This window comes from Alligator mississippiensis, chromosome 12 (genome assembly GCF_030867095.1).
Source record: "Alligator mississippiensis isolate rAllMis1 chromosome 12, rAllMis1, whole genome shotgun sequence".
Classification (NCBI taxonomy): domain Eukaryota; kingdom Metazoa; phylum Chordata; order Crocodylia; family Alligatoridae; genus Alligator; species Alligator mississippiensis.
Genome location: NC_081835.1, coordinates 66,273,883 through 66,300,209, shown reverse-complemented (window position 1 = coordinate 66,300,209; position 26,327 = coordinate 66,273,883). Strand labels below are relative to the sequence as shown.

Here is a 26,327-nt window from a genome sequence, read left to right as displayed (position 1 = left end):
TACTTGTATTATCAGTATTGTATTAAGATACTTTCATTGCAGTTTTACGGATAGGACAAAGTGAAATGGAAATCAAAAATGTCCGACTTGCTCAGAGGTCATCAACGTTAAGCATCTAAGGGGCCCCAAATGATTCTTGCCCAGGGCCCCGACACCTCTACGGCCACCGCTGACCGGTGTTTATTCTTCAAAAGGAGGCTGTGTCTGTAGAGGGAGCAGCTTCGGGGAACAGACACCGAGAGGTGAGGGTCAGGCTTTGTCCCGTGCACCGCACGGGGAGGTGACAATGGCCCGACCACCCTCCTACGTGCCCATGGGCAAGTTCAGGCCGAGGATTGAGGGGCCGTGGAGGCGCAGCTCTGCCAGTCCTGCCCCGAGGGACAGTCCCTCCCCATCAAGGTGGAGATACTGGGCCAGCAGTGTGATGGGATCCTGCGGAAGATTTGCTTTCCATCCTTGGAGGTGTTGAAGACCCGGCTCAACACAGCCTTGGCCGAAGTGATGTGGTCAGGGCTGGTCCTGCTTTGGCCAGCGGGTTGGACTCGACGTGACCCCCTGAGCTCCCTTCCCACCCTCCTGGTCTGTGACTGTGTAATTCTGATCTGAGGACCAGGCTCCGTGACCCAGCACGCTTCAAGGGCACTAAAGCACGGGATGGAGAAAGAGTCACCGTGTCCCCTGGACGCAGCTGGGGAAGCCGGGTGCAGGTGCGACCGTGCCTATGCCAGACACGAGCTACTTGCGCAGGGGCCCTGGGTTTCTGTCACAGAGACTTGGTCCGGGAGGGAGTCCCAGGTTGGACTCTCCTGTTTTGTCCCCGACTGCGATGTCACCCCTGCAGGCTTTCTGCAAGTTCTCTCGTGGGGCAGAGAGGTGAAACCCCACGGAAATAATTGGAGCCAGGCCTAATAACACCGGTGGAGAGCAAGCCCCGTAATCTTCCTGCAGCACAATTAACTCAAGGTGGTGACCAATGCTACCCCCGTCCTCGAAAGCACATAGGAAACTCTGGTGTCTTTGCTGCTCTGATGAAGCCAACGCCCCCACCCCGCATACACACCTGTTTGCACTGCACTGCTCAAAACATCTGTCACACACTAATGGTTGGGTCTTTTCCATAGACAGCATAGAGAAGTAGGAAGAAATGCCGCTAGAGTCACACTCGGTGTAGGAGCCTGTTGCAGGTCACCCAGAGCGTTAAGAGACAGAGGAGGGGCAGCTGTTGAGAGCCAGTTCAGGAGTATTTTGTTGTAGTCTGTTGTGCCCGGTGTTATACTCTTTTTCCCCTTGATGTGATTTTAAACACTGTATGCACACCAGTATCTGTGTGAGTCGCAGGAGGCAGCGTTGTGTGTTGGTACAGGGCCTGGTCTTGGCATCCGACAGGGGTTCCTAAGTATCTTTGTCATGCACACATGTAATCATGATCATTCATCCGTATCTCATGGCTTGGGCCATCACGGGTGTATCGACATGACACCAGTCTGAACTGGAGCCATCTCCCATCGTCAGGGTCTCTATTCTTCTGTTCCTTTCCTTGGTAACAAGAGGGCAGCTTTTGATATGGAGCAGCCAGGTAGTCCGCGAGCACCTCCTGGAGCCATCAGCACTGAGCAGACGGAGGGTGGGAGTTGTCAGCTATTCACTCATGACCATTTGGATCCTGAAATTGTGAGCATATTACAGAGGTGCTCACGGGGACCAGTGATGGGGCTATTTGCACGGCCAGCTGATGGGCATGCCCACGGAGCAGACAGGAGTGTGCGCTGGACCGCCCCGCTCCATTCCCACCGCTCTTGGACTGAGTGTCTAGGGAGGAGAGGGGAGGGGTGGTGTCCTGCAGGGGAACAATTAGGAGAGCCCATGAATACCCGCCATTCAGGAGGGCAGCCCCAACCCCCTTGCACTTCCTGCCCATTGCACAGGCCTTAGTCCCAGACAGTGACTGCCTTCATCCGCATCCCCCCTCAGCCCTGGGGCCTGCGGCACACAAGTAGCTTGCTGCTTTTTGACTTCTGGCAGGCAGAAATTCATTTCCAATGATGTCAAGGGCCAACGCGGCCCATCATTAGAAACCCCCTGTTCTCGGAGGCGGATAACAGCCATTAAAGAATAACCCGTGGGACCCCATCCTTGGAGGTGTCAACCCACATATTATGGATGGGATTCTGGGCTCAGCTCTGTAGACCATTGTTCAGCCAACGTCCAAGCTTTTGGGGGTGCAACGACAGCTGCTGAAGGGATCTCGTCGCATAGCTCAGGCTCCAACGAAGCTGTAGAAGAGCTAACACTGCAAAAGAGTTTCTAGACCATCTGGGGGGGATTTCCACTGCATTCCTGCAGGTTTGGGATGAAAAACAAAAGACAAAATAAGGAACTTTGGGGTTTGGGAAGCAATGTGCTTCCCTGTAAGAAGTTCATGTTTTCAAGGACAATAGACCAAATGTCCTTCTCTGCCCCTCTTCTCCGAGGCCCCAAACGCATGGAGTTTATTTAATTAACCTCCCTACGACCCGGGGAGGTGCCTTAGGAGCTTGGTTCCTAGGTCAGGGATCAGAGGCATGGAAGGGGTGATCCAGAAGGAGAAAGTGGCTTTGCAGTGCACAGTTCCCAATCCCAAGGCTGCCACCCCTCCTGCCCTGCCCCGCGTTCAGGCTGCATGCACGAGGAATGCATGAGTAACTGAATATGCGTGTGGGGTCGATTTGGCAGTGCCGCTTCCAAACTAGTGAACTGCGAGCAAACAAACTTCAGCTAGAAAGCGGGAGCCTGAGGACGTTTGGAGAGCAGCATGGTCTGTGGCCCGCGAGGAGCCAGCGAGCTGGGAAAGCCGTGCTAGCAGCATCTCCTGAGTGTGAGCCATCGGAAACGCGTGGCATGCATCGCCGCTCTGGTCTCCTCGAGACCCCAGGAAAGCCCATGCTGTGCTGGGTTCTGCATTTTCAGGGTGATGTCTGGATGCTTCTGCTGGTGTGGGGAGCAGGGGAGGTTGCACTGGGGCAAAAGGCTGGGCTTAGCAGACTCTGCCAGGGGCACGTTGCAATGGTGCGATGCAGGAGCAGCTTAGCCCAGCGGGATGTACTGCAAATCCCAGCGCTGGGGAGGTCACACATGTCACCTTGGGGACATCTGAAGCTTGCCACTTGGCTCCAGCTGGCCTGTGGCACGTTGTAGAGCTTCTCCTTGGAACGGCCCCTTTCCTGGTCCTTCCTCACCATCTCCAGCAGAAGCTGGCGGAGTCCGCGGCTGCTAGCGGAGCCAGACAAAAGGGGCCAAGGAGAGGCTGGTCCATGAGGAGCGAGAATGTCCATCCTGCTTGCTCTGCCGTGCTGAAGGCTGGGAGGGGCACAGCGCTCGTGCTGCAGACTCGTGCCGCTGGAGGAAAGGCCCTGCCAGGCCACAGCCGTGCCCAGGCTCCTCTTTGCAGGGAGGGCAGCGCTGCTCCAGTCCAGCCCCGCGTGCATGGGCAAGTCAGGCCGGCACAGCCCTCCCATTGATGCCGCGATCCCTGAGATTGTCCGAGATGCCCACACCCTCCCCCGGGAGCCCACTGCAGCCACCTCGCCGGCGCGGGGAAGTGGATGTGGATGGTTTTCTCTGGAGCGGCGGCATTTCCCCCTTTGTCGGGGGAGAGACCCGCTCCAGCAGGGGCTGGTCCGGCTCGACCGCAGCTTCCAGCATCGCATTCCCACACCGGTCCGGCCCATTTATTCAGCCAAGGCTACCCATCTGTGTATTTTGCTGGGAGGCCTGCGCGGGCCCCAGCATGGCAGGGCACGGGGAATGCAAACAGAGACAGCGGGGGCTCAGCTGGGGTCTTACTTCATTTCCGATGTTTTGTTTCCGAGAGAGAATTTAGGAATGTCCCTAACCCTAACTCTATTGCTGGAGTCATCACAGCCAGGCAGAGCAAAGCCAAAACTACAGCCCCTGCTGAAGAACAACAAAGCCCTGGAATGGGAGATGTGCTGGGAGTTTATTTTAGTGTAGAAAAAATGTCAGAAATATGTATTGTTTAGACAGGGCTTTGTTGGGGATATGTAGATAAAAGCCTGGCATGAGCCCAGCCTGGGGGAAGACATGCCAGACCCCTTCCTTCTCCTGAAAGGCTCGCCTTCGGAGTCGACATGCTGGCACAGAGGGGGCCTTTGCCCGTGGGGGACCTTCCACGCGAATGGGACGCAGCAGGGGTACGTGTCTGTGAGGCCACCACGTTGTCACTGCTCCTTGCTGCCGAGGGGGTGCGGTGCCCGGGCACGCTTCTAGAAGAGCTCCCCCATAAGCCTGCCCTGCCCGCTCGCTCTCCAATACGGCTGGTACCCATACGGACAGGCTTTTAGCAGGAAACAATATTTCAGCCCACCTGTGAAGTTGACTCGGCCTGGCTCTGTAGAGGCGACTTTCCGTCACGGCAGGGTGTTGCTGTCAGCCACCTGGCGAATGCACTTGCGACCAGAAAGGATGGGACATGGCTTGCAAAACCAGCTCTGGGGGCCTAGGGCTGATGCACCGAGCAGCCCTCAGGGCGGGCAGCTCTGGCCAGACTGGCAGCGGAGACCCCCCTCGTCCCAGCCTTGGCCACGTAACTCAGGAAGCACCGTTAATTAGCAAAGACATGAAAATGGTGCATTATTTTCCACTTTAGGCTGCTGGACAATTCCCTGCCCCATGTGTTATCTGCAGACACAGGCCTGGGTCCCAGACAAGAGCACAGGTCTTTGCCTGCCAAAACTCAGGCCTCGGGCACCTAAGCCATAGGAGAATTTGCACTAATGACTCATGCATCGCCATGTTTGTCTGCTCCTGGCTGGCCTCTCACCCAGGCCGGACGAGCCCTGAGCGGTCTGGTTCCCGTCTAGCGGAGAGCAGAGCCGTTCTTGCAGGACCACCTATGCACTGGCCCGTCACACGGGGTCTGGAAACCCTGCAGGCAGGGATGAGGACTGCCATGCACTCATGGCTGCAGCTCCCTGTGCTGGACTTCCCCCCAGGCATCCCAGTGAGGGGAAAGAGAGGTCCGTCCTCCCCGAGGGGACTCCTCCGGGGCTGCCGTCTGCCTCCTGCAGCTGGTGGCTCTGATGGGCACGGTGCTCTGCCAGCCCGCCCCATCCTGCCCTGGTCTGTGCCGAGAGCGCGCTCTCCCCGCTCATCGCTGCTCCAGTGCATTTGCAACTGGGGCTCGTGGCCTCCTGAGAGCAAGCGGGCGGCTCACGCACGCCCGTGCATTCACACGGACAGGGGTTACGCCAGGTCTCCTCTCTGTTGTTGTGAGAGGCGACTTCCCCAGAAAGGCAGCATCAGATCCCAGCTGTTCCTCTTCACGCAGCAAAGGCGGACCCAGGAACGGCAAAAACATTTCCCTCTCCAGGAGAGCTGGCCGAGGAGGTGCGGCTCCTGGCCAGCGGGGCCTCTGGCGCCCGAGGTCGTCTACCGCCCTGTTTCCCCTTACGCCGACCACTCGGGAGACATCTGTCCAGAGCCACAGCCCGGCTCTGCCTTTCCTGAGCTCCAGCTGCTGGGCCGAGCCCTGGCTCCAGGGTCCGGGCGGGGGCAGGAGAAGGAGAAGGAGAAGGAGGCTGGATGCAACGGGATGGAAATTCCAGCGGGAAGCGTTCAACGGGGTCCAGTTGGCAGCTCGGTCGGGAACTGAGCAACCGCTCTGCTCGGCCCGATGGCTCCTGCAGCTACTAGTTTCCCCAAATGAAATCAGCAGGACCCGGTGGGTGGATTGAAGGGACTCTGCCGTGCAAAGGGACGTGGCTGCCGCCTGTACGGCTATGCCACAGACCGGGCACACGCTAGACGTGCGTGTGCCTGAGCACTGTTGTCATACCTGGGCCCCGCGTGTGCTGTGCAGGGGCCACGGCTACCCCCGTCTGCACCCTCACGCTAGCCCCACGCGTCAGGGGTATCATCTAGCAGGGGTTTCAGGAGCCCTCGCCCCGTCTACCCTGCAGATCTGAGTGGAAAAACGATGTCCCGGCGTGACCCAGGTACCACGGGAACCTGCCTCTGCAGCCCCTGTGGCAAAGCGTACCAGCCCTGCACGGACCTGCCCGTCTGCTGCAGCCCAGGCGGTGGACGGGGAGTCGGAGCCGGAGCCGGCGGGGCTGTGACTGGCCCCCGGGCGCCCGCACCCAGCCCTGGGGCCCTGGCAGCCCCCGCGCCAGGGTCACGCCGACGGCAGAGTCTTTCCCATGGTGGCCGGGCTCCGATTATGCAGGCGAGATGCTATCTCCTGGTGGCCGTGGGAGGCAGGAATGTCAGCCACAGCTTCTCTTTAAGTGCAGTGAGAGGGGGTTTGTTTCGGAAGCTGACGCAGGATTTCGGGAGCCAGCTTCTCCCAGGAGCAGCCTGGCCACTGCAGGGACCGCGGGGACGAGGCCCCGGCCTGGGGTAACGCCGGCAGAGGGCGGAGGGCGGAAGCAGGGACAGGTCAGGAACGGTGCCCGACCTGCCGGGTGGGGCAGGATTTTCATGCCTCGGGGCTCGCTCCTCTCCCTGCACGTCCCTGCTGGCAGGACTCCTGTCTCAGCACGCTAGGGTGTCTCCGAGGGCATCTTTGCCGTGCAGTCACGAGGCACCGGCAAGCAGCAGGCCTCGAGAGCATCCCTCCTGCGGGGTCACAGGCTTCCCTGGCCCCCGTCCCGCACCCATGCCAGAGCCCAGCCAGGGCAGACAGACCCAGGGGCTCCCTCTGCCATTGCACAGGAGCAGGCTGGGACCGGCTTCCCCTGTGCACAGCTCCTGCCTCCCACGGCAAGAGTGTCCTCTCCTACCCCGCAGCACAGGCACCGCACCTCGGCCGCCTGGCCCTTTCCAGTGGCCGGGCCAAATCCATAGGCGAAATGGGTCCTGCAGGGAGAGGAGGACACGGCCCATCTCTGGGGGTGCTCAGTGCCCCGCTGGATGTGGCCGCGAGGGAGGGGAGGCTGCTCTCTCACCTGGCCTTAGCCGTAGTGCCGATGCGGCTGCGCTCGGTGCCACGAGCAAGGTCACCAGCCCGGACCCGTGCTACCGGCTCCCTTCACCCTTCACATGCCCGGTGTTTTGCTGCATCTCTCCCTGGGGCTGTCCAGCCAAGCAAGGGGCTGCACAGACCCACCCTGGGCCTTGAGAGATGCTCGTGGGCACGGCAGCAGTCCTGCTTAGAGCAGGCGTTGAAGCGGGCATGGGGCGGCTAACGAGGTCCTTGGCTCTGCCTCTCACGAGCTCCCCCCGCAAGGGTTTTCTCCGCGCCTGCCCGGGGCTCAGCCAAACCAGCGCGTTTCCTGTGGGCTCAGGCTTTGCGCCCTGCTCTCCACCCAGCCGGCAGGACAGTGGGCTCCCACGGGGTCTGCCTGTCTCTGGTTTTCCGCTCGAGGAGCAGCCCACATTGGCAACCGCCCCCTGCGGCTAGGCTGTGCGCAGGGACTGTAAGCACGTCCCTGGTCATGTCCCTCCTTCCTCACCGGTGAAGGAGTCAGGAAACTTGGGCACCAGCCATGCACTGCTGGATGCGCCCGTTCCTGTGCAGCAAACCCAGGCAGCATGCGGGGGGGCCTGAACGCAGCCCTGCATGCGGCGGGCCCCTCGCACGATGAAGGAACTCACTCCGCGGATGTCACCTCCCACCGGGCACGTCCCAGAGGCAGCGCGTTGCCCTTGGCTTGGCGTGAGAGCATTGTCTGCACGCGTCCAGGCGTGAGCTCATGCGACGCTTGCTGGTACACGGGCCGGGGTTTGCAACGGGGGGGGCAGCCAGCAGCTTGGAGCCCCGGGGAGGGTGTCTGAGCGGCCGCCGGCCATCCCCTCGGGGCTCACAGGGATGTTTGTGCCAGGGATGAGAAGCCAAAACCCAGCAGGAGCTTAATGAGGACCAGTCAGCCCTGCGCCGAGGCCAGCGGAGCAGAGGGGCTGCAGCCTCCTCCTCCTCCTCCTCCGCCGCCTGCAGCTCTGCGGCCCGGCAGCTTCGAGGGGAGCGTGGGACCCCTTGCATGAGTGAGTTATGGAGGCAAGACCCTCCCTCTGCAGCCCCTGGGAGAGAGCAGGGGGCTGGTGCGGATTAAGGCCGCCCGGGCAGGGACACCCCAGCATGGGAACGCAGCTCCTAGGCAATCCGGCATCGCAGGGGAAATGACACAGACACAGGCTCTGGTTTTCAACCTATTATTTTTTAATATGGTTCACTTCTAAAAAAGACTGGAAATCAAGCCAAGCGGCCCTGGTCCTGGCCTCGGGCCCCTTCCCAGGGGGCCTGGGAGCCCCAGAATGAAGCCAACGCTTCCTGCACACGACGCTGGAGGGCCCTTGCCCTTGCCCTTGCCCGCTGGCATTAGTCTGCGTGGGGGCTGTATGGAGGCCTGGGTTGCCAGCTGAGCAGCTTCTGGACTGCAGCCCTGGATGTGTTTAGTTAACGAACTCATGACCTGCAGCAACCAACGGTATCTTGGGTGTATCCGTCACCCCTGAAAGAGCGGGTGGTGGTCGCTTCTGATGCTGGCACTAAGCCACCCACGAAACCCTTTCTCCCTCGAGCCCCCTGCCCACGAGGGGTTAGCGAGGTCTCCTTGCAGGGCAGTGCCCTCCCCAAGCATTGTGGTGAGGCACTCGTCCCCCCGCGACGCTGGGGACAGCAGTATAAGTGCCCGTTCGGTGGTGACCACAGGGTTGTGGCAGGACACCCGGAGCACCCCGGGCTGGAGGTCTGCCAGGACAACCCTGTCCATTGCGGAGGGGCAAGGAAAGGGGGTCACAGCAGGGACCGGGGCTGCTCTCTGCTCCCCAGCTGCTTGGCTCTGCTGGGGGCCCATGGGGAGGGAATCCCTGCACTGGGAAAAGGAGGCCCGGGAGCTTCTCCCTCCCCAATGCCCGAGGAGCACCAGGACTTACTTTCCCACCTTTTTGGCTTAGGGGAGTGCATGGTCCTGCAGGGTCGGGGGAGGCAGCAATGCAAGGGATAGCTTGGAAAGACGGCTCCCCAGGACCGCGCAGGGGTTTCCAATGATGCATCTGTGAGGTTCGCCTGGCTGCGCGTGCTGTCACTCGTGCCCGTGGCGGGGCCCTCTGAGACACCTGCTCTGAGACACCTGCAGCCCCGAGATCCTCTCCTTCCTGCTCCAGCCCTTGCACGCCTCTGGCTGCCTGGGGTGCGGAGCTGTTCCCTGCAGGGCTTCTGCTGCACCCAGCCCCGTGCCTCGCTGGGACGGGGAGGGCACGCCGACCTGGGAAAAGGGCTTCTAGGGGAGGGGAAAGAGCAGGGCTGCCCCTGCACACTACTGAGTTTGGCCTGGTAACATCCTACCCCATGCGGCCGGGCAGAGCGGGTATGAGGTGTGCTCTGTGCAGTCAGGAGGTCCAGCTCCTCAACCTGCTCTGAGCCCTGCGTGGTGGGTGCAGCTGGCACTATCCCCCTACGTCCCGGAGCAAGAGGCAGCACGGGAGATGGTCCTGAGCCCTGCGAGAAACCCAGAGCATCCAGGACCCTGGGTCACCGCTGGGCTAAACCGATTGCCCCTCACTGGGATCTCCATGCCTCCCAACATGGACATGGGCACAGCTGTGGGGCAGACAAGGGAGGGCACCAGAGCCCTAAGAGACGGCCCTGCCCAGGACCACCCGCGGGCACTATGTACAGGGGAAGCTACAGAGCCCGGGTCAGGCGTAGGGTGGCCGGTCCTGCGTACACATCTCCCCTAACGCGGGCCAGCCTGGAAACCCCTGGGCACCGAGCTGCCACCCCAGTCCTGAGACCTGGGTGCCAGAAGGCCAACCCGCGTCACGTCGCTTTGGGTCACAGGAGACAAACGGCTTTGGCTAAACAAGACAAACACCATTTGGTCCAACACGCGCCCCTCGGCAGCGAATCCAGCAGGCCGAAGCATGCTCGAAGCGGGGTGAGAAAGACTTAGAGCTGAGCCGTGGCTGCTCAAGCTGCCGGGTGACAGAGGAGAGGGAGGGCAGCGTTTGTGGGAACGGGAGTCAGCCTGGTCCCCAGCTTGGACGTCCGGTATCTTAGCACGGCGCCGGAGGGAGGGAGGGAGGGAGGGCGAGACGCTGTGTGCGAGATGCCGAGCGCGTGCCTGGCGTCTGCTCCAGACGGATAGCTACGCCTCCCCTCCCGGCCTCCCCCCAGACCCGGGGGAGCAGCGCGGGCCGGTCTTAGGCACGGCTCTGGGTGTGGCTGGGTGGGATCGGCCGCAGCGGCAGGGCAGAAATCTTGCAGCAGGCACCGGTCCTGGCCAAAGCGCAGGTGCATCCAGCCAGCGCCTCCGCAACATGTCCTGGCAGGTGGCAGCCCCATCGCGAAGGCTGAGCTGTGGGTGGCAGCAGGCGGGCGGGAGGGAGGGAGGGCGCAGGGGTGGGCAGCCCGAGTGCAGGAGCGACGTGCGGTGCCCGGGGCTCCTCATCCCCGCGCACGCGGCTGCAAGTGCTCGGTGGGGTCGGACCTGCCTGCAGCGAGACGCAGGGAGCTGGCCGGCGCTCAGACCACGAAGTGGAGCCTGTAGGTCACCTGGTGGCCATTGTCCCAGGCATAGAGGACCTTCTCCTTGGGGTTGTAGTCGATCTGCGTAGTGTAGGAGTACTCATTGCGGAAGGGCAGCTTGGGGTCGGCCTCGGTGTCTGTGAGGGTGTCGTACGCGTAGGAGATCTGCCCGTCCCTCTGGTTGTACACGTCCACGGCGTACAGGATGCCGCAGATGACAAAGCAGTTCCCGTAGGCGTTGCGCTTGAGGCCTGTCTTCCAGGTGGTCTCCCTCCTCACCGACAGGTCCCCGGGGTCGAGCTTGCTCAGGACGATCACCTCCTGCTGGGAGTAGTCGTAGTCCGCGGAGGGGTAGATGACCCACAGGCCGCTCTCGTCCACGGCGAAGTCGATGTCCGAGTGCCCCCTCCACTTCCAAGGCGTGGTGTCCTCGTACACCACGTCGTGCAGCAGCGCCCAGGCCGCCACGAAGCGCTGCTTCAGGTCGTACTTGATGATGTTCTTGGTGAAGGCACGGTTGTAGTAAAAGGCTCCCCGGTAAACCACGTGCCCCGTCCCGATCCAGTTGTACGGCAGCTTGTACAGGTTGCTCCAGCGGCCTGGCAGGAAACGGGGAGCCCATTAATGCCCCAGGGCTGGGTGCTGGGGGTCCCTGTATCTCCCACGTCCTGCACCCAGCTGCCTCGCCTGCCTTTGCGCACACCCGAGGCTTTGCCCTGCTCCTGCCCTCCCCCGGACACCTGGGCTCCCAGGGCAAACTGTGTGGGTGCCTCTAACCCTGAGACCTGACGGGCCTCTGGCTGCCTGCAAAATGTCAGCGCAGGAATGCCTGGCTCCGAGCCGGCTCGCATGCCCCCGCTCGCTGCCGGCCCCTACACGCGAGCCTGGCCGACGGCCCGGAGCGGTCTAGAGGACTCCTCTTGTGACCAGCCCTTCTGTGCATGCTTGGGACAGCTGTGTCCAGCGTCACGTGTGCCAGGGTCCGTGAGAGAACGGCCCGTGCTCTGTCACTGCTATGCTGCTCACGCCGTCACGAGCTGGAGCTAGCCCCCGGCGGGTGCGTGGGGGGAAGCGGGTCCAGAAACGGGGACACTGGACTTAGCTCAATTCCCAGCTCTGCGCTGACCCGCTGTGTGACCCCAGGCAAGTCGCTGCCTCTCCCTCTGCCTCGGTTTCTCTCCCGCCCCTGCCCCTGCCCCTGCCCCTGCCCTGTCCATTGAGTGTGTGATCTCCTGGGTCAGGGACTGGCTCGTGCCTTGTGCATGCAGCACGCAGCCCCATGGCACCAAGGGCAGCCTCCTCCCATTCCCCCTCCGGCACATCCCCAGAGCCCCTCACCCTGCTTGAAGTTGTCCAGGCTCCGAAACTCCACCAGGTTGTTGCCGTAGTAGTAGTTGGTGACGTAGATCCGGTCATCCTTGGCCGCGGGGTCCTTCATCCAGGCCCCCTCGTTGCGCCCGTAGCTGTGGTGCTTGACGGGCGGCTCCACCGACTCGATGGTGCCCTCGCAGTCTGCCTCCTTCACTGAGGAGCCCATGGGAGGCGTTAACGGCCCATCCCCGCGTGCCCGCCCAGCCACTGCCCCAGGGCTCCCATCTGCACTCCCACTCCCCTGCCTTTCACCGATCGAAAAGCCCCCTCTGCCCCGCTCCCTAAGCATGGACACTGCTCCCTCCTGGCTTCTGCAGCCCCTGCCACCCCGTCCTCTGCTTCTCCCAAGGTAAAGCCTCCCTCCATGCCCAGAAACCTCTGGCCTGCCCCAGGGGAGGGGGCTGCAGCATTGGTGCGCTGCCCACTCCGGGGTGCTCCATGCCAGCTGGGGGGCTGGAGCAGATGCCCTGCAGTGAGGGGGCTGCCTGCTCCAGCCCTGGGTCAGGTCTGCTCTGCACACCCGCGCTCGCCAAGGGGTGAGGTGCCCCCTGCCCACCTCGGTTAGGCGCCTCCGGCCCCTCGGTGCCCTCGGGCCTGTCGCCCCCCATGGAGAAGACGATGACCGACGAGGCCCGGGGGGTGGAGCTGGAGGGATGCACGGTACTGGGCACCGTGGTGGGGGTGGTGGAGGTGGTGGAGGCGGTGGGGGCCGTGGTTGTGGCCGTGGTCTCTGCCCGCTCGCTGACTCTGGACTGGGCCTCCTCCGCGGCGTGGGTCTCCGGGCTCCTCTCCTCCAGCCGGTCCAGCCAAGGAGCCCCCTTCAACGGGGTTTCTGAGGAAAGAAGCCCCTTCCTTACTGCTCTGCCGCAGGCCCCCCCAGGAGACATCACAGCGCCCTGTCCCGGGGCAGCCAGGAGGAGGAGCAGCGCTGGGCGCGGGGTGCTGGGGGGGATGCGCCCGGACCCACCGAATCCTCCAGGGATCAAACTGGCACAAAGGACCCAGCAGCTCTGCTGCAAAACCCACCCGAGCCGTGTGCGGTCCCCTCCGATTTGCACCGGTCCCGGGAGATGCACACACACAGAGCTCTGCTGTGGCAGCCCCTGCCGGCACCGCTCAGCCGCCTGTCCCTGTGCAGAGGGACCAGCTGTGTAGGAGCCCCTGCCCCCCGGGGCCGTCCGCTGGCACCGGGCCGCGCTCGCAGAACGACCCGGACGGCTGCCGGACCGCTCAGGGGAGGAGCGCCAAGCAGCCGCGCACGGGGCCAAGGACGCCGGCGCAACACCCTGCAGGAAGTCTCCTGTTTCCTGCTGGCAACGTGGGGCAGCCCCGGCTCAGCCCTGCTCCTCCCAGCCTGGCCCGGGGGAGGCAGCCCGGCAGGAGGGGGTCCCAGCACGGGGGACGCAAGACCCGGGCCAGCCCAGCTGAGCACGGCTCTGCCCATCCTGCTGTGAGCTCAGGTGGGGAAAGGGGCCTGGCTGAGCATGCAAAACCCCGCAGTGCCCACGAGCTCGCTGCGAAGAGGCTGAGTCTAGGGGCAGCGAGGTGCCCCCCCCAACCCAGAGCTGCCCTGCACGGCCGGGTACTCACCACGGCTGCTGACCAGCCCCTCGGCTTCCTCCCGCCTGCTGGCCTTGTAGTAGGTGATGCCCCGGATCACTGTCTGCTGGTGGCTGGCGGGCTTGGGCTTGGGCTTGGGCGTGGGCTGCAGCACTCCCGCCCTGGCCTTCACACCCTCCTTCTTGGGCTTCTCCGGCTTCGGCGGCTTCTCCTTGGCGACCCGCATGGCCGCCTTGTCCCCCAGGCTCTTGCGGCTGCTGGGGTATTTGCTCGCTTCCTTGCCCTTTCCCCCAGCCGTGTCCTGGGAGACAGAGCCGGGCTCAGGGGCAGCCTGCAGTGCACGGGCCGCAAGGGACGCAAGGGGAGACACGGCAGGGCACAGGGCCCCTGACGTGCTGGCAGCGCCCTGGGCACCAAGAGCGGACACACCGGAGCTGCCAGCTCCCAGCAAACCCACTGTACGTCGGGCTCGGCCAGTGTCCAGGCCTGGAGGTCACGACGGGCCGAGGGCAGTGAATCCCTCGGCAGGAACAGAGCCGCTCCCGCCGTGGGCAGCCAGCACGGTGCCCTCCTCGGAGACCCTGGCAGGGGACGTGGCGGCGCTGTGCAGGAGGGGCTGTGACGGCCTTACCTGGGCCTTGCTGTCGGGGATGGCCGCGGCGTCCTTCTGCAGCAGCTGGTAGCCCAGGTTGGAGATCTCCTTCTTGATGCTGACCATGATGTCGGAGTAGTTCTCGTAGCGCTTCATCTGGTCCGTCAGGTGCAGGACGCTCTCCTTCATGAAGTCGCTCTCCCTGCTCAGGTTGGTCTTGATGCTCTGTGCGGGGACAGGGGACGGGGCGTCAGGCGGCATCTCCACCTGCCCTCGGCTCTGTTGCTGAGGGCAGGAAGCTGTGCAGGGGCTGGAGCTGATGGGGCTGCGAGGCCTGTCCTTGTGCCGCCCCCATGTCCACCAGGCCTGCTGACCCCATGCACTGGGGACAGTTCATAGCAGACTCAGGTGTCCTGCGTGGATGGACGCACTGCCCCTGGCTCAGAGGGGTCAGGAATGAGCTATCTCCCCCAAGGGCTCGAGGGACGCTCAGTCACTGGCTTGAGGGAGCCGAGGAAGGATGTTCCCAGCCTCTTGCCCTGCCTTGTGCCAAGCCGATCTCAGCATCTGCACCCGGTCACTGGGCAGCGCAGGGGCGGTGGGTCTCGCGCCCGCTCTTACCTCCTCCAGCGTGTTCATCTGGGACACCACCTTGTTGATGTAGGAGTGCACCTTCATCAAGTCCATGCTGTACAGCGTTCCCTCCAGCAGGTCGACCATGGACTGCAGCTGGGAAAGGGAAAGTGCTGGGGCTCAGTCCCGAGGGACGGGGCAGCCACGCGGCACGCGGGGCCCTGGAGGAACGGGAGCTCCTGCCATGGGGCGGCTTGAGTCCAGTCCCCGCGGGTCCGATGCAACAGGGTTGCACCAGGAGTGCAAGCACTGCGCGGGCAGCAGCCTGAGCCGCCGGGCTGGAGCACCTCTGCCCGGGCACCAGGTCTGTCCAGGTGAACGGTGCCCCCGTGCTCCGCCGCATGGGGCCAAGGCCAGCTGTCTCCCCTCGGGCCCCCTGCCCCAGCCCCCGCGGTCCGGTCAGCCCTTTGGATGCGCGGCCATCGAGGGCGGCACAGCTGTGCGGAAAGAGTGAGCCAGGCACACACGGCCTATTGTTGGCGGGTGACATTTAGCCGGCAGAAGCTGCTCTCTGTCACACGCACGAGGCCTGGCAGGCATTGCCCCGGGGCTGGGGGCAGGGTGGGGGGGCCCACGGCCTCAGCACAGATCTGCTCTTGTCGGGGAGCTCGGGGCGGCGCGGGAACCTGCCGTCTGGGCGCTGCAGACGCCGGCGGAGCAGAGTCACGGCCGGGCCCGGGCTCTCCCGGCCTCCCACGCCCCAGACCACGCCGATCCAGGGACCCCCGGCTGCGGGTGGGCTTGCATGGCACGGCGCGGCGTGGCGCGGCGCAGGACCCAGTGAAGGGCCCTTTGTGCAGCGGCTGCAGAGGTCCCCATCCAGGGCAGGGCAGGGCAGGGCAGGGCAGGGCAGGGCAGCCAGGCTCGTCCTGCGCAACGCCCCGGCTTTTGCCTCATCTAGGAGCAGCCCCGTCCCCACCTGCCGCACCGGACCCATGTCTGGAGCCGGCTGACTGGCCTGGCTGGGGGTGGCGTGGGCCTGCGGAGCCAAGTGGGTATGAACCGTGCTGCGCGGCCAGGCAAAGACCCCGAGGCCCCGTCCCACCCGCTCCAGCCCCGGGTACCTTGAAGAGCTCGGGCGCCTGCTTCTTCAGCTTCTCCATCTTCCACTCGTTCTCGCAGGGGTTGAGGGAGGAGGGGGGCGCGGTGCAGGAGCAGCGGCAGTCGGCGCCCGAGCTCACCGTCTCCACCGTGTAGAAGTCCTCGACCCGCATGCTGCCGGCCTTGATGCGGCTGCAGGCGTCCTTGCTGAGAGGCCGCAGGATGCACTTGCACCGGCAGTCGGAGCCCTCCGACGTCATCCGCACCTGGTCGGTGTCGCCAAACACCTGGGCGGGCAACAGCACCCGCACTCAGGGGGGAGTTAGTTGACCCCAAAGCCCCCGCAACCCCGAGCCGTCTCCGAAGAGCTGATTCTCTGGGCCGCGCCGCGCACAGCCCGGCCGGCCCACTTCTGCCTGTTCTGGACAACCTCTCTGCCTGCATTTCTTACACCGGGGCACACAAACCCCTGGGCTACAGCAGCAAGCTCTGCAGGGGAGGCAAGAGGAAGGAACGGGGACTCAAAGCCCTGCCCTGAGTTGTCTGCAACACAGGACCTCAGGGCAACAGAAAGGGGCAAGCTGCCTCGTGGGAAAAGTCCCCTGTGAGATGGGCAGCAGAAAGGGCAGGACTCGGACCCGGTCACGCCGGGCAAGCGGCTCCAGTGCACAGGCCTTCGCGTGCAAGCTTGAGTCTGCTTGTGCATCCCGGGGTGGAGAGACCTGCCCGCGTGCCCCCGCCGGGAGGGCCGGTTGTGCTCTCGCCCTGCAAGCAGAGGCTGTGGGTGGCCCTGGACTGCACTTGAGGCCCTGAAGTGCCTGGGCTGGGCTGGGCCGAGCCTGAGGCCATGTCCACTTCTCTACTCCGTGGCAGCAGCTGTCACGCATCGCAGCGGAAAGTGTCAGCGCAATCATGGGATGTGTGCAGCTGTCGCAGACTCACCGCTCTGCAGCGAAGCCTTCGATCTCCGGTGAGCGAGGAGCACGGTGCATCCCCTCTCGCCCGGCAGGAAATTCCCACTGTCCCCATGTCCCAGTCTTTGGGGCGCAGCGATTAAAACCACGCAGCTCCCCCCCCGCCCTGTGCCCGGTGCTTCACCTAAACCCACCCCATTTCTGCCCGCGGGAAGTTCCAGGCACGACCCAGCTAGGAAGTGCCACGGCTCCCCGGCAGAGCAACGCCAGCCCTCCTCTCCTCCAGGGCTCTCGCTACTGAAAGCCCTTTAACTTAAACCAACACAACCATGCACAGGAAGCTTGTTGTCTGCCACGACAATGCGGCCACCTCTGGGGTGGGACGCCGCACCTGTTTGCTCACGAGCAATGCCACATAACAGAGAGTCAAGGATTACTCCGGCCACGATTCCAGTCTCTCTCTCAAGGCAGAAATTCAAGGATTGTTTCATTTCCAGCCACGATCCTGACAGATTGTGCTCGTGACAGAGGTGATGGTGCTTTGGGGCCAGATTTCTAATGCACGTGGGTGCACTTTCCCTCCCCGGCTCCGCCTGCCCTTTCAAGAGGGAACGCTGTTCCTCACCACTGCCTGTCCCAAGCTGCCCCGTAGCGGGCATCGACGGGCAGGGGTGGCTGCATTTCGGTGGGGAGCAACATCGCTCCAGCGTGCGCCTCTGAACAGGCTGCGAAGCCTCGGGGGAAGAAGTGCTCTAGCAACATCGCGTGAAATCATTTCCCCAGGCCCTGGCGGGGGGAGGTACGGCCTCTCCTCCTGCAGCGTGCTCTGTCACTTGCTTTAGAAAATGCCCGGCCGGTCATTATTAGCATTAAACCGTGTGTCCTCCACATTCCTCACCCCTCTGCCATTTGCGTGGGCAAGGGAGATGCCACAGGCCCACCCTGCAACGCTCTGCTGTCAGCCCCTCTCTGCCTCCGGCGACTGGGAGCGATGTGTGCACGCGCACAGGGGAAGGGACGTCGCCGGGGTTTGGGCTCAATCCTCCACGCTGGAGCTGTCCCTAAGCCCTGGCCAGGAAAGGCAGCATCTGCTTGTTGGTGCCCCATGCTCACCCCCAGCCACTTCTCCTCCAGGTCTGCTTGGCTTGCGGTCTCTGGCAGGTGCTGCTGGGCACCGGAGCCTGCCCGCTCCCCACCGCCCAGCTGCTGGGCCAAGGGATTTCAAGCTTTCTCTATAGCAAGTATTGCCTAGGGTGAGTCATGGAAGAGCAGGGAGCAGGCATGTGCGTGTCATGCGGGTGCACACGTGTGTGTGTGCACACCCCTGCCGGAGTGACTGCTGTGGGGCTGTGGCACGGAGCTCCCCTTGGAGCGAGGGGTCAGGGCTGCCAAGGCTGCTGCTGTGGCTCAGGGCATGGAGGACCAGAGGGAGTTCCCCCGAGCCGCTCGCCACACCTCGCGCTGCAGAAATCTCTGCATTCTTCCCAAGTTATGTATGCGGCCGGCCCCTGACTCATGTTAGCGGCCTTAGCAAAGGCACGCGGCAGCCGGCGGGAGATCCACTGTAAACGGGCAGGGCTCGGCCCTTGTGAGCATTGCACATTGGCCTCCGAAGACATGCCAGAGCCACCGCCTCTGCATCACCAGTGACTTGCCGTGTGTGTCCTGGCCCCTGCGCTCCCACTCACAGCCCAGACCTGGGGCTTGTCCCATTATGGTGCTCAGACTGTTTTCTGCAGGAGCTTTGCTGCTGGTATCTGCAGTAGCACGAGCAGGGGGTTGCCTCTTACCCCAGGTCCCAGGGAAGCCCAAGCCTTTCCCTGGTGCCTGACTTGCCTGGGGGTTGCAGCCGAGGCTGGCAGCATCTGGGCTGCCCTAAGGGGAATGTCTAGAGAGGGGAGCTGCAGCCTCCAGCTGAATATCTGCAAGAGTGAGCGCGCTGGCACTGGGATCATTGAGGGAGATGACAGATGGGATCAAACTCTGGTGAAAATCCAACCTAGAGCCAAGTGTCAGGGCTGGTTCCCAAGTGGATCCCGGGTTGAACACAAGCCTGGACCCACGTGCCCCTGAGTGTCAGCGGCTCCGGTGCTGGCCGCCTGCCCCAGGCTCTAGCAGGAATGTCCCCATCATCCTGCTGCCGCCCTGCGGTCTGCCCGCCTGCCCTCATGCCACCGAGCGCTGGCTGCCCCTTCCAACTACCCTGCCGCTCACGCGCACCCACCGCAGACAGAGGCTTTCTCTTTGGGGCAGGGAATGGATGAAGCCCCACAAGGTATTGCAATGGACGGCCGCTTCCTGCTGAGGTCTGCCCAGGCGTGTCAGGTCTCCTCCGTGGAGGGGAGAAGGACTCTGGGTGCAGCACAGTCCAGACCGGCCTGAGCCTAATCTTGCAGCATCAAGCTTTCCGGCCTGGTGCTACAGCAACAGCCCCTGCATTGTGCACTGCGCGGTGCAGAGAGGAGCGCAGCCCTCTGTTATCTCCGTCTGCAGCGTGCAAAGGCCAACAGCTTCCAGCCAGGAGCACACCCGTCTCCCCAGCAGCTGTTTGGGCTCTCGTGCCCCTGGCACACCGGGGACTGGGATGGCTCAGCAGCTTTCACAGCGATGTTTGGGGTAGACGTCGGAGATGTGGACTGTCAGTTGTGTGTGCGTGCAGACAAGTATGTGCACAGGCACACGGGTGGCAAGATTAATGTTGGTGCCGGAGCGAGCAGCTGTGTCTGTCCGTGCACGCAGGGTTTGGCACGCATTTGCACCTGCGCGGTGTGAGCGTTACGGGCTGTGCTTGTGAATGGGGAGATGTGGCAGGGTAGGTGCGTAGGGGTAGGTGCAAGTCTGAGCCTGCAAGTCCCAGAAGATTCATGAGAAGAGGCTGAACAGGGCTTGGCTGCAGAGACCCGACAGCTGCAATGAATATGCCAATGTCCCATATCCAGGCTGTAGCATGGGCACTCCCCAGCAAGCTGGGAGCCAAGCAGGGCAAGAGGGAAATGCTTCTGCGTGGAAATCTCATGGAGAAACCGGAGACTTCAATAGTACCCTGAGGAGCAAACAGTGGCAAAGTGCCCACCAGCAATCTGTGCTTGCTTTCTCACTTCCAGGCACTGGCTTCAGCCGCCCGCCGCTGGCTCTTCCTGCACTGCTCCCTCTGCAGCAAGAGCAAGGAGCCCATTAGGGTCGGGCACTGTCTCCCTGCCCGCGTCTACACGAGACACTTACTGCGCAGTAGCCCGTTACTACCGCGCAGCTGCTTGTTACTACTGCACAGCAGCATTGCGGAGCCCGAATCACGACGTGACGCTGCGGCACAGGAGCAGCGAGCTACTGCGCACTCAGCATCACCCGGAAGCCGTGCGGGGATGCTACTGCGCACCGCCGGTTACTGCACAGTGATTTAGTACTTGGGTGTGCAAGTACCAAGTGACTGCGCAGTAACCCCTGCACAGCCAGCGTCTCGTGTAGACGCGGCCCGCGGGAAGGAAATCCCTCCAGGTAACCAGGACACCTCCTGGGCTCCTTCCTGCTAAGCTCAGTAGGTTGAGCTCTTTGGGACTCTCCCCACTGGACATTTTCTCCAGCTCTTGGCTCTTCTTGTGGCTCTTTTCTGTTCCCTCTTTGGTTTTTGAACACCCTTTATCAAGTGGGGACACGAGATGGATGCCGTGTCCCACTGCGGGTCCCGCCCACACCAGAGGCGAAGTGAACCTCCCTGCTCCTAGACACGATCTCGGGGGCTTACACAGCCACGCGACCGCTGTATCTGAGCGCACCGACTTGCGCTCACCATGCCACTGTGAGGTGGGGAAGAACCAATGTCCCCACATGCCAGAGCGGGGACTGAGGCTAGGTGACTTGCCCAGGGACACTGAAGGGGCCTGTGGCAGAGCAGGGACTTGAAACTAGGCTCTCTCTCCCTGTGTGTGTCTGTGCCCCCTTGGGGGCGAGAGCCAGGTGCTAGGACGTGCTCCGCATGTCTGGGCCTCCCAGCAGCAGGTGCGGTGCCAGGCATAAAGGGCAGGACACACGCCTCCGTGGGCCTCCAGCCACCGGAATGGTTTCCACCCACCTCGGGCTGGGCTCATTAGATCAGCCTCAGCGATGCTGCGACGGATCGAAGCCAGCAGCAGCCCTATCCCTGTGACTCAGAGGCAAACCCTTTCCCTTCCTCCGTCCCATGCCAATCTCACCGGGTCTACGTCACCACTGACATCGTTACGACCACGCCGCTGTAGCCACAGGATCACTTTTCCCTGCCATCCCAGGCCCGCTGGATCGGAGCGAGAGGGCAGGGTCCCCGCAACGTTTAGGGAGACACGGCAGTCCAGGCATTAGTCTTCAGCAAAACGTGCCCCACATTTTGCATTTCAGAAAACCCTCCCCTCTTTCATATGGAAAGGCCTGGAAAGTGGAGGGGAGCAGGGGGCATTTCGCTGGGCAGGACGGAAACCTCAGGCCACACCGGGAGCTATAAACCTCCTGACAAGGGCGTAGCAGGGGGCAGGCCGTGGGGCAGCAGGGCGCCGGGGCAGCGCTGTGCGGATGGGATCTCGCTCCTCGAGGCTCCCGCACTTCCCGCTGCTCGGCCCCTCTGCCCTGCCCGTGGCAATGCAGACTGCTTATACCAACAGCCGTGGAGACTCATCGCCCGGCCGAGGGCCGCTTCATCCTTCCCCACACCAGCCGCCGACTCTCCCTTCCACGCTCCCAGAGGCCACTTATTCTCGCTTGCATGGATTTTGGCCAGCCCCTCGAGCTGGGGCTTGACGGAGGTGTATCAGCTCGCACAGGCGTCGCACCCAGCCTGGAGCACTCGGCGGGGATCGGCACCCCTGGGGCACTGCGGCTTTTCCTGCCTGGAGTTCAAGTTTCCAGCGACGCGCAGAGCTGCGGGTTACCGAGTGTGACAGAGCAACGTAACACCTACGCCCCCAGGAAGACCCTGGGACATCTGAAGCGCGTCCCCACCTCGTGTCAGGATGGATGGATGCAGCCCCTCAGGGAACACCTTCCAAGAGCAATGACTGCAGCTTCCGGTGCGAAGCCACCCAGTCCCCGCGGAAGAAGAGCGCGGCAGCGCGCTGTGGGCTCTCGCAGCTGGGCCAGGCTTTGCTTGTTTGCTGGCAGCTGTGCTCGACAGCTGGGCTCTTCTGGCATGCCTTCGCCCCCGTGCAGGGCAGCCCCAGCCCCTTGGTGGGACCAAAGATGCTCAGGCCTTGCACCCGCCTCTCCCATTTTACCGCTTGCTGGTTGTAGACCCCGAGGAGAGGGTGAATAAGAGGCAGTCCCTGCCTCGAAGCATTTCCCCTAGTGCTAAGTCTCAGCCAGCTGCTTGCTCAGCCAGGGCACACAGACTTTGTCTCGCTGCACCAGCCGGCGCCTTGCCAGCTGCCCAAGGGTCACAGCAGATTGCAGCAGCGCTTGCTTACAGTATCCCAGTGGCGGCAGTGGAAAATCTTGCTCATCCTTCCCCAGAGAGCGCTGCCCAATGGGGGCTGCAGTTCCCACGGGTTTCCAGTGTTAGGGGCGCTGGGAGCAGCACCAAAGATCCCCCTGGGCTGATTCGGACGGGACTTTCCTGCCCGAGCCGCCCTGGCCAGGCTGCTTTCACTTAGCAAAGGAAAATCCAAGCAAGGCTTCACCTCCTCCCTGGCTTCCTTAAACAGGAACCGCGCCGGGCGCACTGTAAACAAGGAAGTCCTAAAACAAATCAGCCCTCTCCCACAAAGGTCGCTCAGCTGCAGCACACGGCGCCGGCATGACAAACCAGCCTCGGACGCGGCCCCCAGGCAGCGCATGGCTGCAGAGCTCAGCCGGCGCCAGCGTATGATACCCAGCCCCAGGGCTGCGTGAGGATGGCTGCCCGAAAGGATCCCTTCTCCCCGAGGACAGCCAGCAACGTCTTCACGCCCAGGGCCCCAGCCCCTTCTGCTGCAGGCCAGAGGCACGTGCCGTGAGGTCTGCCTAGCTCTTTGCAGCAACAGCTGCCTGGGGAGTCGGGGTGCTGCTCCCAGGCCTGGTGCATTCCCGCTTCTGCTCACAACAGCGCTCCCCACTCCTTGCAAGACCCATGCATGCATTAAATACCCGGGTCAGTTTTGGCCAGCCACAAATATGCAGAGCAAGATGCTCATCCCCCTTCTTTACTCTGCGGCTAACAGGAAAGTCGAGTGAGTCCGAGCATGGTGGAGATGCTCTTTGCCGAACCTCACCCGGCGCAATACGGGAGTTGTAGGCAAGAGCGATGGGCGAAGAAGGATAGACTGGACCGGAGGCGGCAGAGAGGAGAAGCCGTGCCTGGAGGGACGGGGCTGCCGGGGTGGAACGGCAGGTTTTGTTGCTCTACCGCGCGCACAAACCACCCCTAGTGCAGGAAGAGAAGCGCCGGGGGCTCGAGACCTGCCGGTCGGGTGGCTCACTGAGCTGCCTGGGTTGCTTGCACTTGGGCCGCGGCTCCGGGTGCCTCACGCTCACTCGCAGCCCCGTGGGAAACGCACCGTGCAGGGCTTCCCCCCGGGGTCTCCAGCAAGCTCTCTGCGTGGTTTTTAGGTGTGTCCTGGGAGCCCAGGAGAAGCGCTGGGGAGAGGGGCATCTTTATCAGGTCCCCCTCTCAGCTGCTGATTTTCAGTGTAATGGGGCAAAACGGAGCAGACGTTCCTCTGCCTGACGCAGCTGAGGATGTTTTCATTAGGTAATGGAAACACGGCACCCTCCTCTTCCTCCTCCCCAGCACATCTGCACATGAGATGCAGCATCCTCGTGGCGCGTGGCAGGGGCCGAGTGGGAAAAGGGCAGGCTGAGTGACACCCGGGGGTGCCGGCCCCCACGCATCTGCTTCACGGCCTCTCTGCCCCGGGCACAGGGCAGGACCTCGGTGCTAGGCTCCGGTCAGGGCAGAGACTTGGAACCGGGAAAGCAAACGTGACGGAGACGGAGACTCTGGTGCCAGCAAAGGCCTGGGTTTCTGGGAGTGGGGTCTGGACAACATCCTCGGTTAAACACCTGCCATCTTTTTGATTTACGCTGCGGAGGATGAGGCTGTCCAGGGCAGCAGCCTGGACAACCACGTTTCTCCTGAAGCCAAGCTTCAATCCCAGCTAGAGATGCACCGTCTGCACAGGGCACGTCTGCGAACGGTGCTCGAGGTAACAAAGCGAGGCACCAGCGCAACACGGACACCTGCAGCGCCTGCCCCTCGCGGGCGGGCAGCTGGAGAGGGTGGGCTCAGGAAGGCGATGGCCCCGATCAGGAGAGCGCTGCGTCTCCCGAGACGCTCCCAGGCGGAGACCACGAAGCAATCCTAACCTGCCTCCATCGTGGACGCCTGTCCAAACGCATCGGAACAACATCCTAGTGCATGCTGTTTTCAACTTCACTAACTTCACATTAAAAGCAACTAAAGTCCTGTAAAAAATCAGGCTGCAGCTCGCAAAGGAGCCCCGGGGATTAGGTGCCTTGCTTCCACTGAATCTCAGTAGGCTGCAAGTGTCTAAATCCCAGAGGCTCCTCTAGAAATACCACCCCATGTCGCTGTCCCTTCTTAAGCAAAAGCCCTTGGTCGCGGCTCGTCCGGAGAGAGCGGCACTATTCCAGTCCCTTCTCAGAGCAGAAGCAAATGTCAGCTGCGTGAAAGTGCTCGTGTGCCGGGAAGCACTTGGCTTTTGCGCTCCTTCTCCACAACGCTGGCATCTGCAATCAATTTGGTAAATAGGTCTGCTGCTCCTAATAGCCCCTGGCTGGATCTCTGCTTAGGGCCCAGGCTCGGGCAGCGGGCTGGCACTGCACCGCCCTGAGACCGGCACCTCCGAAGTGAAAGGCAGTGGGAAAGCCTGGGGGTCGGGCGCACGGGAGAGGCTCCGTTCTTCCCACGCCGACCTTTCCCATCTCCTCCCTGCTCCCCCGAGCGAGCGCTCCCACAAAGGACGTGTCCCAGGACGCAGGCCGTTCTATTTTGATGTAAAGGGAGTCTAATAATAGGGCTGGTAAGTGGAGGGCCGAGCGCTGGGTGCTCTCCAACAAGCAGCTGGAGCACCGAGGGGAATTCCAAGTCCAAACACACGCAGCCTTTTAGCTGTGTGCGTCCCAGGGCTCACAGCCCAGGGGCAGGGAAACCTGGGCTTGATACCTGACTACATGGCCCTGGGTAAGCCTCTTCTGCCTCAGTTTCCCCTGCAGTAACTCCCACCCTCCGCACTGTGCAGATGCTTGCACTAAGTGAGCCAAAAATGCCATGTCCTGCAGACTGACAGAGCAATGCATGGCTTGGGACGCTGGACTCAGCCTTCTCCTTTCCCTGGATCGCCAAAGACGTGCACACACCTGCCGTCTGAAGCGCCGGGAGCCCACTGATGGACGGTTGCAAGGGGCAGCATTAGCAGCCCAGGGCACAAGGAAGGGAGATTTTCCCATCCTCAGTGATGGAAATAGCCACCGATGCACACTGTCACTCAGCTGCAAACTTATAGCTGGGAACCCGGGCAAAAAGCCCCTGAGGACAAGTCCTTGCCCAAAAAGCACGGGAAACCTTGGCCCCATCTGGGCAGCCTTGCTCGTTTTGATATCTCTGTAGACACAAACTACAACGCTGCTGCCCAGTTAGCCAAATAACCGGGGGTGAGCCCCCGAGCCAGGACGCTGGTGTTTGCTCTGTCTGGAATTTGGTCTCACGCCCCCCCAGCGCTGTCATCTGCTGATGTGTGATACTCCGACCCTCCTTTAATTAAAGCTTGTGCTGATGTCAGGGAGATTAAATGCTGCTGGGGCCAAATCTCCGCAACAAAGCGCCCACCACGCAGTTCTGCACGGCCGGCAGCCGCCGTGTTTTGACAGCAGGATTATCTCCTTGGCTCTCGGCTCCTGGCACAGCTTGTGCAGGCAGCTCCCAATGCCCCCTTCTTTCCCCCCAGCCCCGTTACATGGGAGATGATACCTCATGCTCCGGCGAAGGGGCTCGTTCCTCCCAGGCTGGGAACACCGGGAACCTCCGCTACAGACCTGCAGGGCTCCCGGCGCCCCGGGACTTTGTGCTCCAACTAAAGCTGAGCGTGCAGCTTCTTCCCGAGGGCCCTCCTGGGACTCGAGGGGCCAAACCCCCTTGCTCTGCCCGCAGACAGGCCTCGTCTTGGGGGCAGAACTGCCCAGCCGCAACGGGTGCACCCCCGCCAGCTCTTTCCTCCATCCCGCCAGTCCTCGCCGCCCCCAGACTCCCTGTGCTTGCGCCCCAAAGCTTGTGTCCAACAACTGGGTGGGTCTGATGAAGGACATGCATGCACCCACAGCCCCTGCCGCTGTCCCCGGTGCCGGAGCCCGGAGGGGGGACGCAGCACCCCTTACCTGGGTGTGGGTCTGCGCCGCAGCGGCGGCCAGCGTGCACAGCTGCAGCAGCACGAGCCGCAGGGTGCCCATGGCCCCGACCGAGCGCCCGGCTGCAGCCTCCGCCGGCTCTGCGCGCTGGAGCCGTCGGGCCGGGCGGAGCTAGCCCGCCCTCCCGCACCCCGGGGCGGCACCTGCCTGCTCCGCTCCGCTCCTGGCCACGGAGCCACGCTGCCACCTAGTGCCCCCGGCCCTGCTCCGGCCGGCCGTGCGCGCCCCCCTGGAAGGTGCGAAAGTCTCCCGTCGCACCCAGCTGGACTTGTGCTCATCGAGGACCCTGCTCCATCTTCGTTGCATGCCGCCCCAAGAGTCCAATTCAACCCCTGGGCGCGGGAGGAGCCCCTCTGCCGCCTGCCTGCGAGGGGAACAGCCGCCACGT

The 26,327-nt window shown here is 62.8% G+C and overlaps 1 protein-coding gene across 1 annotated transcript; it reads right to left on the bottom strand.

Moving 5' to 3' along the window:
• Nucleotides 1-8,134: 8,134 nt before the first annotated feature.
• Nucleotides 8,135-26,040, bottom strand: OLFML2A (olfactomedin like 2A). Its single transcript, XM_006271324.4, has 8 exons — nt 25,910-26,040; nt 15,686-15,949; nt 14,610-14,717; nt 14,028-14,213; nt 13,427-13,697; nt 12,393-12,668; nt 11,804-11,989; nt 8,135-11,064 (listed from the first exon to the last, which is right to left on the bottom strand). Exons 1-8 carry the CDS (start codon nt 25,979-25,981, stop codon nt 10,463-10,465), a joined length of 1,965 nt encoding a protein of 654 aa, XP_006271386.3. The 5' UTR covers nt 25,982-26,040; the 3' UTR covers nt 8,135-10,462.
• Between the last annotated feature and the right edge of the window lie 287 nt (nt 26,041-26,327).

Bases quoted from the DNA above. Each gene is read 5' to 3' on its own strand.
- OLFML2A (XM_006271324.4), bottom strand. From the start codon at position 25,981: ATGGGCACCCTGCGGCTCGTGCTGCTGCAGCTGTGCACGCTGGCCGCC. The intron at 15,950-25,909 runs GTAAGGGGTGCT...TTGCCCGCCCAG, and splicing joins CGGCGCAGACCCACACCCAG to GTGTTTGGCGACACCGACCA. The intron at 12,669-13,426 runs GTGAGTACCCGG...TTCTTTCCTCAG, and splicing joins GGGGCTGGTCAGCAGCCGTG to AAACCCCGTTGAAGGGGGCT.